Raw genomic sequence first — 13,491 nt, forward strand, 5'->3', positions numbered from 1 at the left:
AGTATAATTAATGTTTAATTACAGCCTAGTTGAATCTTCTGTATGGAAAGGCCATGGTGGGGATTTTAACTGTAAAGCTTGAACTATCCTGTGATTTGTTACTTGTTAGTTATGGTTGTCTTTGGCAGTGTGATAAATGCTTCTCCAAACTCAAAGCCATCTGAAAACAGGGGAAGTAGAGATTTGAGAAAGAAAGATTTGACAGATCACGAGTTTTTGAGTGTAGATGTGTGTGTGGCTCTTGCCCCAGTTCCTTTTTGACAGTTTTGTATGTTTGTTATATAAGATGTTGTAATGTCTATTGCTTGCCTACAAAACATAATTGACGTATTCATTGTGACTGGGGCCTCTCCATTGATGCAGTTCGACCTTAATATTACAAAATATTCTCTTGAAATATATGTTGACTAGACACTTTTGCTGTAGTGGCTTGTATTACGCCACACTGAAGTTTTATTGACTTCTTACAGCTACAGAGGAATGCGACATTTTCACTTGGTAAGTGACAGAGCAGAAATGGGAAGTAAATATGCAGGCAGGGCCAGTTAAAGGACTTTGATGTGAATGTTGACTTACTACTTTCGTCATCAGAGACATGCCAATGCAGCTGGCGGTATTGGTATGTTGTGTATTGTGTCTGCTGAAGATGAAACGTTAGTAGACAATGGGGGGGAAAAATCTCAGAAAGAGGAAGTAGGTGTTTGAGTCTCGACACTCAGTGAAACTCGCTTAAATCGAGACTCCCTGCCAGTGCAATGGTTTTCAACGTGGGCGTCGGGCGACACCACGCTTAAATGGAGATGTTGGATGGGAAACGGCTGCTCATCCACGAATGGGAAGCCGGCGGCATGGAGGAAGACGGCTGCTGCTGCTGCTGCGGAGTGGAGGCAGGACTGCACCGGCAAAACGCACTGATTCAACTTCTCCGCCAGAAAGAGACACGACTACAGCGAATGGCCCGGTTTTTAGTTGCGGCACTTCTTTTACTTTTTTCAGTCGCTCTGGCTTTACTGCTCATGGTTTTGCTTGGAGGAAGAAGTCATCAGTCATCGGACGGCCAGGTAGGCTACATTTCCTACATGAAAAGCCCAGACCTGCAGGGCGCTGATGTTGCCAGCGGGTGACCAAATTAATGTTGTTTTGAAATGACTGAAATGAAGTATTACTTCTAATAATAAATGGCTAGTCTGTCAGAATAACGGCGAGCAACTGGTCGATAGGTGTTTTAATTTGCGGTTAAACAAACATGCAGGCCTAACGTTACACGGTCAGAATCTTTGACTGTTATAGGCAAGACTTTCTAAGGTCAAGGTTTATTTCCTGGTGCAGTGTGTTTACGAAAGTTTACTTAAATTTGGTCCTAAGTGCTCTGGCAAAGTAAGTCCAATGACGTGTTATAAGAAAAAAAAACCCTGCTTCATAACTTTGTAGCTGCAGGGCCTCAAAACGCTCGTGTTTGCACCACAGCTCAAAGGTGACAACATGCAGCCAGATCAAGAAACACTAATAACACACTGATAGTGTGTCTTGGCTGCCTAGTGTTGTTATGCCACCTCAAATTATTAAACTAAAACAATTGCATCTGTATGTTTACAAATAATAGCCTACTCTTATTAACTAGGCTAAGAATTGGCAGTAAAAGGAAAAGAAGCGTCTAGTACCCACAAACACAGCTATGTGACACTTTACAGTACAGGAGGCTACACAAAATTGTGAGTAGTTACTTAGGAACGAATCGGGAACAACTTGATAAGTAATGCATTATGTTATTAGGTAGCTGACTCAGAATGGAGGACTATGTATAGCCTAACAGATGATGATTATCATCAGAGTTCATAAAGTTAGAAATATATTCACAGATTCGAACTTCCAGGATCAATATCTCGTAAGCAAAACGTGTTTAAAACACAAACAACGCCTCTTTACTATCGTAGTTAAGTAGTTCATACTTAGTTCATAGAAATAAATTATATATATATATATCTACAAACTAAGTGTTGTAGTATCACCAGCAGGATATCAGTGATGTGTGAGGTGATTTTGGAGACACTACAGCTTAGTTATTAATTAATTAATTATTGAATATTAAAAATAGGCCTACCTAATATTAGGTATGCAAAAGTATTTGTGTTGTAGTATAACCAGTAGTATATCATGAATGTGTAAGGTGATTTTAGGGGCACTACATTGTATAAGTGTGAAGTTATTGAATATTTCTGCAGTATGTGTTTTCGGCGTTGCAATTTGTAGACGGTCCCTGCGCACTCGTCTCACAGCCGGCTGCACGTAGAGACCAGTGTTATTTGAGCCGCTCGTTGGACGACTCATTTAGGTGAAAATGTACTTGTAGCTTCTTGTCTACTTAACTACGATAGTAAAGAGGCGTTGTTTGTGTTTTAAACACGTTTTGCTTACGAGCTATTGATCCCGGAAGTTCGAATCTGTGAATATATTTCTAACTTTACCGAACTCATCATCAGTAGGCCTGACTGGGAGAGACTACAGGCTAATTATTTAGCCTAATCGTCAGGTATTGATTACTTAAGAAAACCCCTGATTCACTATGAACCACCTGATGAGCCGCACAAAACCAGCAAGGACTCATTCATTACTCATGACTTAATCATGAGTTAGCCTACTCTTTTTATGGGCCCTCAGTGACACTTCATGCTAAGTAGTTACTAAGAAGTAGCACCTTTTTAGTACTAGTTTTTACTGCTGAATTTAAAAACCCTGTAGCTACTTATCATAAGCATGACAATAGTAGTAACTAGGCCTACCATGCATCAATAGTTTATTCATTAATTATCAGGTCCTGGTTCCTCACTCGTTTCATAGGAACTGCTCACACTGTACTGTGTTGTTACTAAGTTGTAAATTAACATTTGTAAAAATAAATAAAAAAACAGATTTGATGAGTTTCAGTGACAGGATGGTCTGTGACATGTGGCAGATAACTAACATATGGAGAGACACTTCCACCTCTGTTCCTTTCACAGGAGAGTAAAACATATTCTTAATCACCTCATTGGCATGGGCTGTCAGGATGTGGCTTTAATGATTTCCATTTAGCTGGCCAAATCCAGTTAGAGTAGTATTTTCATCAGCCTTTATCTAACAGCATCTAATGGGTTATGAAGCATTACATTTTTTTCTAGCAGCAACAAGGCATCTGGTGACCAATGTCTCAAACTCAGCTTGGGTTTACTAGAACAGTGTTAGCCATGATCATGATATGGTTCCATTGACTACTAATACTTAGTTTGTTCCCATAAATATTATTAGATTATACATTATAATAATAATATATAACTATTCTACTAGCTACTTCAATGTGGTTACACTGTACAATGTAGTAGCAATATATAAATAAACTGTTTAGTAATGTGTTAAAATATTATAATAGACTGTATAATTAGCAATTGCCTAAACTGGGTATAGTTTATATTTTAGAATGAAGTAAAACAATCCATTATGTAGTAGCCATTACTACTGCAGTTGCAACTGCATTTAGTGTAGTATTATTTTGTCTGTGCTATTTTAAGTTTTACTATTACAATTTATCATAACTATTAGTTAATAAAAAAATGTGTTTGTTTACTTACAGCCCAAGATGCAGCCTCACCGCCTTTCGTCAGGTAAATATCTTGTACAATAATCTAGTGAGACTGAAGGCTATGTTGACTTCTGGTTGGGATAGAAAAAATGGTCTATTAAAGCAATCATTCATCAATGTGTTAAACAAGACTTTTTGAATCTCTCTGGTAGACACCATCATCAAACATCAACAACTTAAAGACGACAAGAATCCAAGCGCCATGCTAACAGGTAAAACACACATTGCATAGATTACATGTAAACGTGCATTAGTGAAAGTCTGCCAGGATATGGAAGAGTTGTGAATCATTTCACACGGACTGGTGATTTTCAGTGATGCACTGTATTACTCACAGTTGACCTCACTAGATTTTTTTCCATTGCCCAAAGCACAGTGGATTAACAGAAAGACATGAGAACAAAATTTGCTTTTTTATGATCAATGAAAAACAATGACATTTCTTTCCTAGCTGTAACACTACTGTGTTAACTTTAGGGAACTGTTTGGTGGGTGTGTTCTGTTTTGTTTTTCTTTACTTGTTTCCTGTCCTCCTTTACTACTACCTATTTATCCCAGTCAGGATAAGTAAAAGGGAAGGAGTGGGTAGAATGGTAAAACTGAAGGAATAAAGGAATAGTTTGAGAAAGGACAAATGAAGGAATTGGGACATATATAGCCTAGGATATACAGATGGATTAAGGCTTGTGGATATTCAGACGTATATATGGGTTACAAATTGATGAATAAACAACCAAAAGGGTTGTATTAAGATCAACAGACTTCTTCCCATTATCATTCATTTGGTGTTTCGATGATGATGGTGGTGGAGTGTGCTTTCTAACTCTCTCTCACTCCACAATCTCAACTAGCATAATGTCAGGATTGTATAGGCCATATAATAATGATGCACATTTCAATCAAGTCACAAAGGAAAGGAAGAGGTTAAGTAAGAAAAGTTGGAAGCACTTTAAGGGTTGTAAAATGTACACAGCAATACTTCCTGATGACAAGTACTGAAAGTCATGGCTCTAGATTATAAGGTAAAATAGACTCACTGACATCAAGAAGAGTGTCTGCAGGATTTCATTCAAACCACAGAATACATAAGCAGGTTTCACAGATTAGGTCCTCCGCTCTGCTAGAGCATGTGCTAATCAGTCAAACAGGCACTGTGGAGTTTGGTTCTAAAAACAACTTGCACACGTTCAGCTTTTAATGGCAAATAATTGCCCACCTGTGCTTTAGCATGTTCCCAGCTTTACTTAAATATGTGACATATTTCTTGTTATCTAGAAATGATGCAGAAGAGGAAACATTCATAATCAAATGTTTGCTCTTATTTTCAGCTCCTAAAGGCAAATCGAACAATGGGACATATCTTGAATGGGAGAGTGAGAGTGGAAATGCCTTCTGTCAGGGAGGTTTCAACTACTCCAACGGGGACCTAGTGGTGCCCAGAAATGGCATCTACAGAGTCTTCCTGCAGATCACCTATGAGAGTAAAGACCTCAACTGTGACCATGTTAACCTGAAACTCCACAACAAGGTGTTTTTAATCCAGGATAATTACAATGTCGATGTACTTCTCCTGTCATCAGTTGACACAGTGATTTGCGGCAAGGGACAGTGGAGTAAATCCCTCTATACTGCCGGCTTGTTTTCCCTGGAGGCTAACAGCAGACTACATGTGATATCATCACAACCCGATCTTATTGTTGGGAACGAACACCAGGTGTTCTTCGGTGCTGAACTTCTGCATCAGTAATCTGGTGAGACAGTTAGACTCACAGAAATCTGATTTTGAGGTTGTTTGCACTTTCAACCCCATGGAAACCTACAGGAAGATACTAGATTCATGGGTTTTATTTTCTATTACAGCTCATGAAAAGTGTAAACCCACTGATGAATTTGCAACAGCAAGAAGCTACTAATATCTGCTCAACTGCAGGTTTGCTTTATCTCACTGAAGTTATAAGCTGCATTGTTTTTAACATCATTAACCACTCGCAGAGACATCCTGCTGCCTTAACAATGATTTAATTATGATATACATTTCTAAAGAGCGTGTTTATTTCATTCAATTACATCCCTAACATTTGTAACGCTACAGCCTTTTGGCAAAATAGGCATTGTCAACTGTATTCAATATGCAGTAACGTATAACTCAGTTTGGAATAAAAATAAGCTGTTTGTTATTATCTTCAGTGCAAAAACAAGTTGATTAATTGTCAGAAAATAAATACACAATTTTGAAAAAATCTTCCATACGTGAGGAATTTAATAGGATCATATTCATCTTTGTGGTTTGGACAAAGCAAGCAATTTAAAGACATTAACTAGATTCTGAACATAGTGCTGAGCCTTTTTTAATTGTTAGATCATCAATTAGATCAATTAACCAAAAGAATCTGATCTGGTACCCTGAATATTACACTAGACGAACAGAAAAGTTTTCTTCCCTTGGGAGAATGAAAGGGCTCATGATAACCTGCTTAATAATTGTTAATATTATTGATTACAGGTAGATAGTGCTGTTATTGTACGGTCTTAGCATTAGCTGTTTTGTCTGTTCTTTTTGACTTAATTAGAAATTTCAGCTTTTTTGTTGCAGTGAAATTTTCATCTTTTGAAAGGATTGCATAATATGGTAGCCCTTGTTGGAAGTAGCAAGTCTTTTTCACTGTTTTAACCAGGTCACATGTTTGTGATAGCTGTTACTGAAAGTGGTTAACATTAGGTCAGTGTTAAACCCTGTGGGGGAAAAAAAATAATAAAGGGATATCAATTGGTAACATGTTGGGCATACCATTATGTTAGCAGGCATGAAGCATCTTCATTAAACATAGGCCTGTGAAGATAGGAGGAGATACGACAGAATGACTGGATTGCAATGAGATTTAAAAAGCAACATCCTGTGAAAAGATTTGTTCGTAGAAAACTTTGACAACACTTTGTAACACTAGTCAAGTGATTGGTTATTTTTAGAACCATGTATATTTTTAACCCAAAAGCTGAATGTGATTCGTGTTGAAGGACAACATTAGTCATTTAGTACACAGCCTTACAGTAACTTGAAGTAACAGTCCAGATTTAGTGAAAAACTCTCTGTGGATGGCTGAATTACTTTGTTATTATTTGTACTTGCTTTATAATGCGTTGCCATAGCCAGTGGGTTTGACAAGGAATGCTTCAAGAGCAGTAAACATGGTGGAGTTACCGGAAAACTATCACACATAAACCCAGCCCACGCCCACGCAGTCCTGCTGCCATGATAACATTTTTGTGTTATGTGTAAACATGTTATAGTTTATCAAATAATAAAGATTGTTCCCCAACACAGTTTTTGTACATGTTATGTCCATGTAAGCAGTTGAATCACACGCTGTCAGTCTAAATGTGTAACAAAGTCAAATATGACAGTTTCTCCAAGCCAAGGAAGGAAGCTTTGTACACTATTTTACACCTGTTGTGAGACGGACCTGTAAACCAGAATGTGCTGGAAATGTATAATAGTTGAAAGTATGTGCAGTGTGGGGAACACCGCAGTTTTATCAGCTCTTTGTGATATGTGATGGCTCGGATGCTTGAGAAATGTCAGAATACTCTGCTGTAGATCCAGTGATGGATTAAGGGATCATTATATCAATTATGTATTGGTGTGTGGATGAATTTGACTTTTCTCACAATGGGGCTCACTGTAAGTTGATAAAAATATATGGAAGTGGTTTTATTTTTTACATGCAAGGTGCTGTTGTACAAGAAGGTGCATTGTGCATTATTTAATTCATTGCTTGCTGGGCACCCATTACTCTGTTGGTACTATGCAAGTTGACTTTTTCCTACTTTTAAAGAAATTATCATGATTTATGGAGTTTTATATATACACGTGTGTTATGCAGACTGTTTAATAAAAGTTAATAAATAAAACTGTATTGACAAAACAATGAGCAGTTTCCATCTGTCAGCGGGGAGGAAACATTTTGGTTCATTTTTGTCCTACCCCACTTTTCCATATCCCAGATGTTTTTCATACAAGCTCACTGGGGATTTTGGCCATCCCTCAGCCCCTACATTTAAAAAATAGGGGAGCTTATCTCTAGCCAGCAATGAGTATAAGTTTTGATTGAGATAAGGGGGAAGCAAAGTATTAGTCAGAGTAAAATAAATGACTTCATTATTTTCATGTTTATGGTCTCTTGTCCTGACAATTAATTCTCTGTTCACCAAAGGAAGATTCATATTGTTTAGGGCACCTATTGAAGGTGACACAACCCGGTTACGGCAATAGCAGTAGTACTTTAGGGAACACAGACAGTTACTGGATGAATTGTGGGAGACCCATGACCACTTAGTCATCAAAGTGAATCATATTCAAGAATTAGTTTTCTTACTTTGCCCCACCTATAGTGGCTACTGATTGTGCTTTTTCTCATTGACTATTCCTCAGAGTTGTTGTTGTCTTTCCAAGAAGCCTATTTGGCAAGAGATTTAAAGTATCTTCAAAGCTGGGGTTTGGAAAACTAGATGGAGACAGATTTTGAAAGTATCCAACTAAATAAATCCCACCCCCTCCAAAGCCACTCTCCCATAACACATGTTCATGTGCAGTGAGTGCATAGACAGAGTGCCTATGGGATGATGCGTTCTCTGGAATGCTGCTGAGTGCGGTTTTGTTGCTCAGTCACCTGGCATTGCTCCCCGCCATCATTCCCCGCCGGGCCCCCCAGGCCCCCCGCCCCAGTTTCAGCAAAATCAGTGTATAAAGTTGAGCTTTTGTACAGTAATCAGTTGTGCCCGGTCCCAGAAACACAATTTGTCAGCAGCATCATAAAAATTAAGAAAGCTTTTCATTGGATGCTAAATTAATACAGGCCCACAAGGGCAGGATGATTTATCAACATTTGGAAATCGTTTTACTGGAAATGACACACTCTAAAATGTCTTCAACAATAGGCCTACCTACAAAACAGCATTTTTTGTCATTGATGGGCCAGATCCTGCCATTTGACTAGCCTATAGGCCTAGTGCAAGGCACAGGCCTATCATATAAAACATAGGCTGAACCTCAATTTTGATTTCATGGGAATGCGATATTTATATTATATATTTACAATATGTTTCTCTAAAATCACACTGAGCAGACAATGCATCTTTGATACTCTCTTGTCTTTATTTGTGTGTTTGGTATTTTTTTGGTGTTGATCATAGCCTACTTAACAACTTTTACATTTGTAACATTAGGGGTGCAGTAGCTCAGTCTGTGGGGACTTGGTTTGGAACCCAAAGGGTTGCCGGCTTGAGTCCAGCACGGACCAACTTCTCCCCGGGTGCAGCGTAATTAATATTGATGTTTTCTTCATGCAGTATTGTCAGAATTCTGAGGGGGAATCCAGAAGCAGATCGGACAAGAGGGAGAGTTTAAACAGTTTATTTAGACAATAGTGAAATTTGCAATTGGGGAAAGCTGGCAGGCGAGAGTGGAGAAAGTCCAGGGGGTTGATTCAGAGAGAGACTGGCTGGTGGGCTTCAAGGGGGGTTGAATGCAAACACTGGCTTTCAGGTAGCGTAGGCTGAACAGGATGGGTTTCCAGGACAGCGTTTCCAGGGAAGATTCTCAATACATCATGACAGTCCAGCAGTGACTAGATGTATGGCTGCTCCTTAAGTAGGCGTACTACAGGTGATTAGATGCGGAGCAGGTGAGGTGAGAACCTCAGAACCAGGTGTGTGAGAAGCCAGAGATAGGCACGCCCACTGAGCACTGCCAGGAGAGTGACACAGAAGACCACAAGACAAAACAAAAACACCCCAAGCACCCAGCATGTAAACCAGTCAGAATGTGAAATTTAACATTTTCAGTCAGTAGTGAAGACAAAAGGAGAGCAAATATATGAATAGAATCAATTCCATTGTGAACTATAAACCATTTTTAATGGACATAAAATACAAATATATTATGAATATTTACAAATAAATCATTTAAAATATATATTTAAAACTAAATGTAAAAGTAAACACATTTATTCACATAAAAAAGATTGCGCCTGTGCAAGTGGTAACAGCTATGCCAAGCATGGGCCCACAGACAAGGATGTCCAGCGTACTGAGTTTGCCCCAAGGCCTCTGCAGCTCTCTGGAAACCACGCCTGATAGAGCTGTCACCAATGATCCACACTGTGACTATGGGAAGCAAATAAATAAGTGTAATAAATGCTTCAGGTAATCATATAAAGCCAACTATAAAAGCAAGTTCAGGTTTTTATGCTGACGATACTACTATGTCACATCTGCAGGCAACCATTACAATGTGTAGGCTGCTTCTGCTGAATGAGTGAAGCTAAAGCAGGTTTGGGCTTGGCTAGGACCTGGAGGGGAGAACTCCTGGAAAAACTACTGGAAATTGCTGCTGGAAAAGGTGTTTTCTAGGCCAGTAGGGGGCAGTCTTCCTTCTGATCCTAATAATAAGATCCCAATGTCGCAGTGATGGGGACACTGTGCTGTGGGAAATGCTGTCCGTTAAACCAAGGTCCTAACTCATTATGGTCATTAAAGTTTCCATGGCACTTGTCGCAAAGAGTAGGGGGTTCCCCAGTGTCCTGGCAAATTCTCAACCTGGCTTTCTCCATCTGGCCACCTAATCTTCCCCCAGAGTAATTGCCTCAATGGATGATACCCAGCCCTGGGTGCACTTTCATTCATATTTCATCAGCTGATGATTTACTCACTGAAGAACGAATGAACCAATGATTTTGTCTTGCCTTTTGGGTGAATGTTGTGTGCTTGGTGTGTTTTGTCTGTCTCTCTCTGTTGTGTTCCTTTTCTATGCTCTCCCTGGAATTGGTTGGAATGGTTTCTGGCTCCCCTGGATGGCAGTTGCACACCTGATCATGAGTCTCCACTCATGCACCTGCCCTGCATCCCCGCCAATCACCACACACTATATAAGACCAGGTCCATTGGCCAGCAAGTCTCATGAGTATCCCACATGCCAGCCAACTCTTTCTCTCTCTCTGTCATGTGTCTGCTAGTCTTGTGACCATTTGCCTGCCTGCCTGTTTAACCCTGACATTCACTATTTTCAGGAAGTCACTCTCTGCTCTTTGGATCCCCAGCACATTCGTTATTTAGCAGTTACTTACTGTTGTCTTTTACCCTCTGCTCTAGTCTGCTTCTGGGAACTGTTCAAACTTCAACAAGCTAAATAGCTAATGTTAGCATTATGTAACATACCATTAGATTATTAATAGTTACTTATTAAAAGTAACGTTATAAAAAAGTGACAAATAAAGCTCCTAACCAAAGCTAACCTCCTCAGGAGGAGGTTTACTTCAAGTCTGACTTTCTCTCCGATTGCTCTCCTCCAGTGGAACCTGAAGCAGCTGTCTGACACACCATTTCATTTCTTTATTCATACTGTCGTTCATTATCCATACATGATCACTTTTATGATCAATCTGTCAACAATGTAATTACAGAGACATCGCCAGAAATCATGGATTCATCCTTAGAATAAAATTGTTAGCTTACACTGTCCTACTTTGTAACACTGTGACTCTGGGCATTAAGGCAGCTGTCCACGTGTCAACAGTTGCACTGGAACATTTAACATGAACATTTAACATGGGCTACATTACGGCAGTCACTGTTTAAATCAAACATATCTGTAAAAGCTGGAACTGATCAATAAACAATCATCTGTCATGCTGTGATTAGTCGCACAGATGGAACATTCCCATCATCATGTTGGAGGTGACGATGAGGATGATTGTGGTGCAGCTGAAACAATCATAATCTTATGGTCTTAATGTGTTTTATAGTATTTCATTAAATGCGAAAGGAGTCACAATTTAAATGTAAACTAGAACCTAGACACATTTTCAACTGCAAATCACCAAAATCATTATTACTAGGTCAAAATGTGACTTTACAATCACAGGTCTAGGAGTTAACTCTTGTGACCATTTGCCAACTCTTTCTCTCTCTCTGTCATGTGTCTGCTAGTCTTGTGACCATTTGCCTGCCTGCCTGTTTAACCCTGATATTCACTATGTTCAGGAAGTCACTCTCTGCTCTTTGGATCCCCAGCACATTCTTTATTTAGCACTTACTGTTGTCTTTTACCCTCTGCTCTAGTCTGCTTCTGGGAACTGTTCAAACTTCTGACAGCCGTCTAAAGTCAATTACAGTTTATGCTGTGTGGCCATGACCTCAACAAGAACCAATCACTGAGAGAAAGAAACATCATGTACCAGATGAAAAAGTGCCTTTCTTTTTCAATGGTCAGATAAGAAGAGAAGATCTCGCACAGCCAGCGGTGTGGGGTATAATAAGCTTTATAGTAAGCCATTATGCACCGACACATCTGCTCCGAGAACTCCATGTTTACAAATTTCTTGTTTGGTATAATTCCTTAATAGGCTAAAAAAAAGCATCAGTCATTGTTTAAATCAAACAAATCTGTAAAAGCTGGAACTGATCAATAAACAATCATCTGTGATACTGTGACGATGAGGATGATTGTGGTGCAGCTGAAACAATCATAATCTTATCGTCTTAATGTGTTTTACAGTATTTCATTAAATGCGAAAGGAGTCACAATTTAAATGTAAACTAGAACCTAGACACATTTTCAACTGCAAATCACCAAAATCATTATTACTAGGTCAAAATGTGACTTTACAATCACAGGTCCAGGAGTTAACTCTGTCTAAATATGTTTGATCATTGTTTTAATCTTCAGTTATTGCCACCAGCATTTTGTCCTGTCAGGTTACAGCTGAATATATATTTAGGCCTAATAGGCTATTTGTAATAAGCTATAGGAGAATTTCAGCAGTTGACATTTCATTACGGAAATTCCACTCTGGTAAATGCTCATTGAATGGACTACGTTCAATAAAATATTATATTGTTAACTTAGTGACTTCTTCCTCCCCTCCAGTTTTTTAAGATAAATGGGTGCGTAGGCTCCTATTCCTATTTCTAGTGTCACTGGATTAAAAATCTTTACCCGAATTGTAGTGTCAGAGCTCCATTGATGATAACTTTTTTTCATCCCTGTACATGTGCTTCCATCATGTTGAGCAGTGTTTCCCAACCCTCTCCTGGAGTACCCCTTGTCCTGCATGTTTTAGATTTCTCCCTGCTCCTACACAATAACGAGTTGATCATTTGAATGCGAGTTGATTAAACAAATTCTGATCAGCTGTTCTGGAATTGAACCAAACAACATCCTGGGGCTGTCCCCAACTAAGGATTTACATAGTCGAATCAGAATTGTCAAATCTTTCTTATAGTCGGCTGATAGTCGAATCATGCATGTGTTTGTGCACATATTTCCAGCTAAGCTCATTGTTCACCATTTTCTCTTTGTTCGCCATTCACCGGTCTTCTGCAGAGTTTTCTGTGCGGCTGACAACTGTATGAACGTGTGGTTCCTTGCAGGTCTATTTCCAGTACTATTTAAAATAATAATATTTAATAATAATAATATTTTTTGTGTGGTTCATCAATGGTGATAAATTTTTCGAACGTCCCACCAACTTGGCACAACACCGGTGAAGCTGGGACTCAGTCTCTTCAGAAAGTGCTCCTCTTCTGCCAGCACACACACACACACGCGCACGCTACACATACACATGCGCACTAACCTCCCTACCTTAAGGGTTAGGGTGACAATTTTGGATTTATTCAGGCACTTTAAAAACATTATTTGAAAATGTTTTTTTTTTTTTACATGTTTATTTACAGCATTATGTGTTGACATTTATTTTGTAATACGCTGTTTATTACCCTATTGGGAGAAAACTGGTAGTTCTATGTAAAATTAGATGTTGAGCACCCCCATATCGCCAAAATGGCATGATCCTCGTTTCACTGCAAAGCTTCGACTT

At 39.0% G+C, this 13,491-nt stretch overlaps 1 protein-coding gene across 1 annotated transcript; it reads left to right on the top strand.

Annotated features, from left to right (window-relative positions):
* Nucleotides 1-396: 396 nt before the first annotated feature.
* LOC119891963 (lymphotoxin-alpha-like) lies at nucleotides 397-7,539 on the top strand. Its single transcript, XM_038703982.1, has 4 exons — nucleotides 397-1,061; nucleotides 3,608-3,638; nucleotides 3,769-3,828; nucleotides 4,945-7,539. The coding sequence occupies exons 1-4, from the start codon at nucleotides 795-797 to the stop codon at nucleotides 5,361-5,363; spliced, it is 777 nt and encodes a 258-aa protein (XP_038559910.1). The 5' UTR covers nucleotides 397-794; the 3' UTR covers nucleotides 5,364-7,539.
* The last annotated feature ends 5,952 nt before the right edge of the window (nucleotides 7,540-13,491 follow it).

Source organism: Micropterus salmoides, unplaced genomic scaffold (assembly GCF_014851395.1).
Source record: "Micropterus salmoides isolate LMB-PRFRI ecotype aquatic unplaced genomic scaffold, ASM1485139v1 Ms_hic_scaffold_7, whole genome shotgun sequence".
NCBI classification, from domain to species: Eukaryota; Metazoa; Chordata; class Actinopteri; order Centrarchiformes; family Centrarchidae; genus Micropterus; species Micropterus salmoides.

Coding starts and splice junctions, on each gene's coding strand:
- LOC119891963 (XM_038703982.1), top strand. CDS start 795: ATGGAGATGTTGGATGGGAAACGGCTGCTCATCCACGAATGGGAAGCC. Junction 1,062..3,607: donor ATCAGTCATCGGACGGCCAG/GTAGGCTACATT, acceptor GTTTACTTACAG/CCCAAGATGCAGCCTCACCG. Junction 3,639..3,768: donor GCCTCACCGCCTTTCGTCAG/GTAAATATCTTG, acceptor TCTCTCTGGTAG/ACACCATCATCAAACATCAA.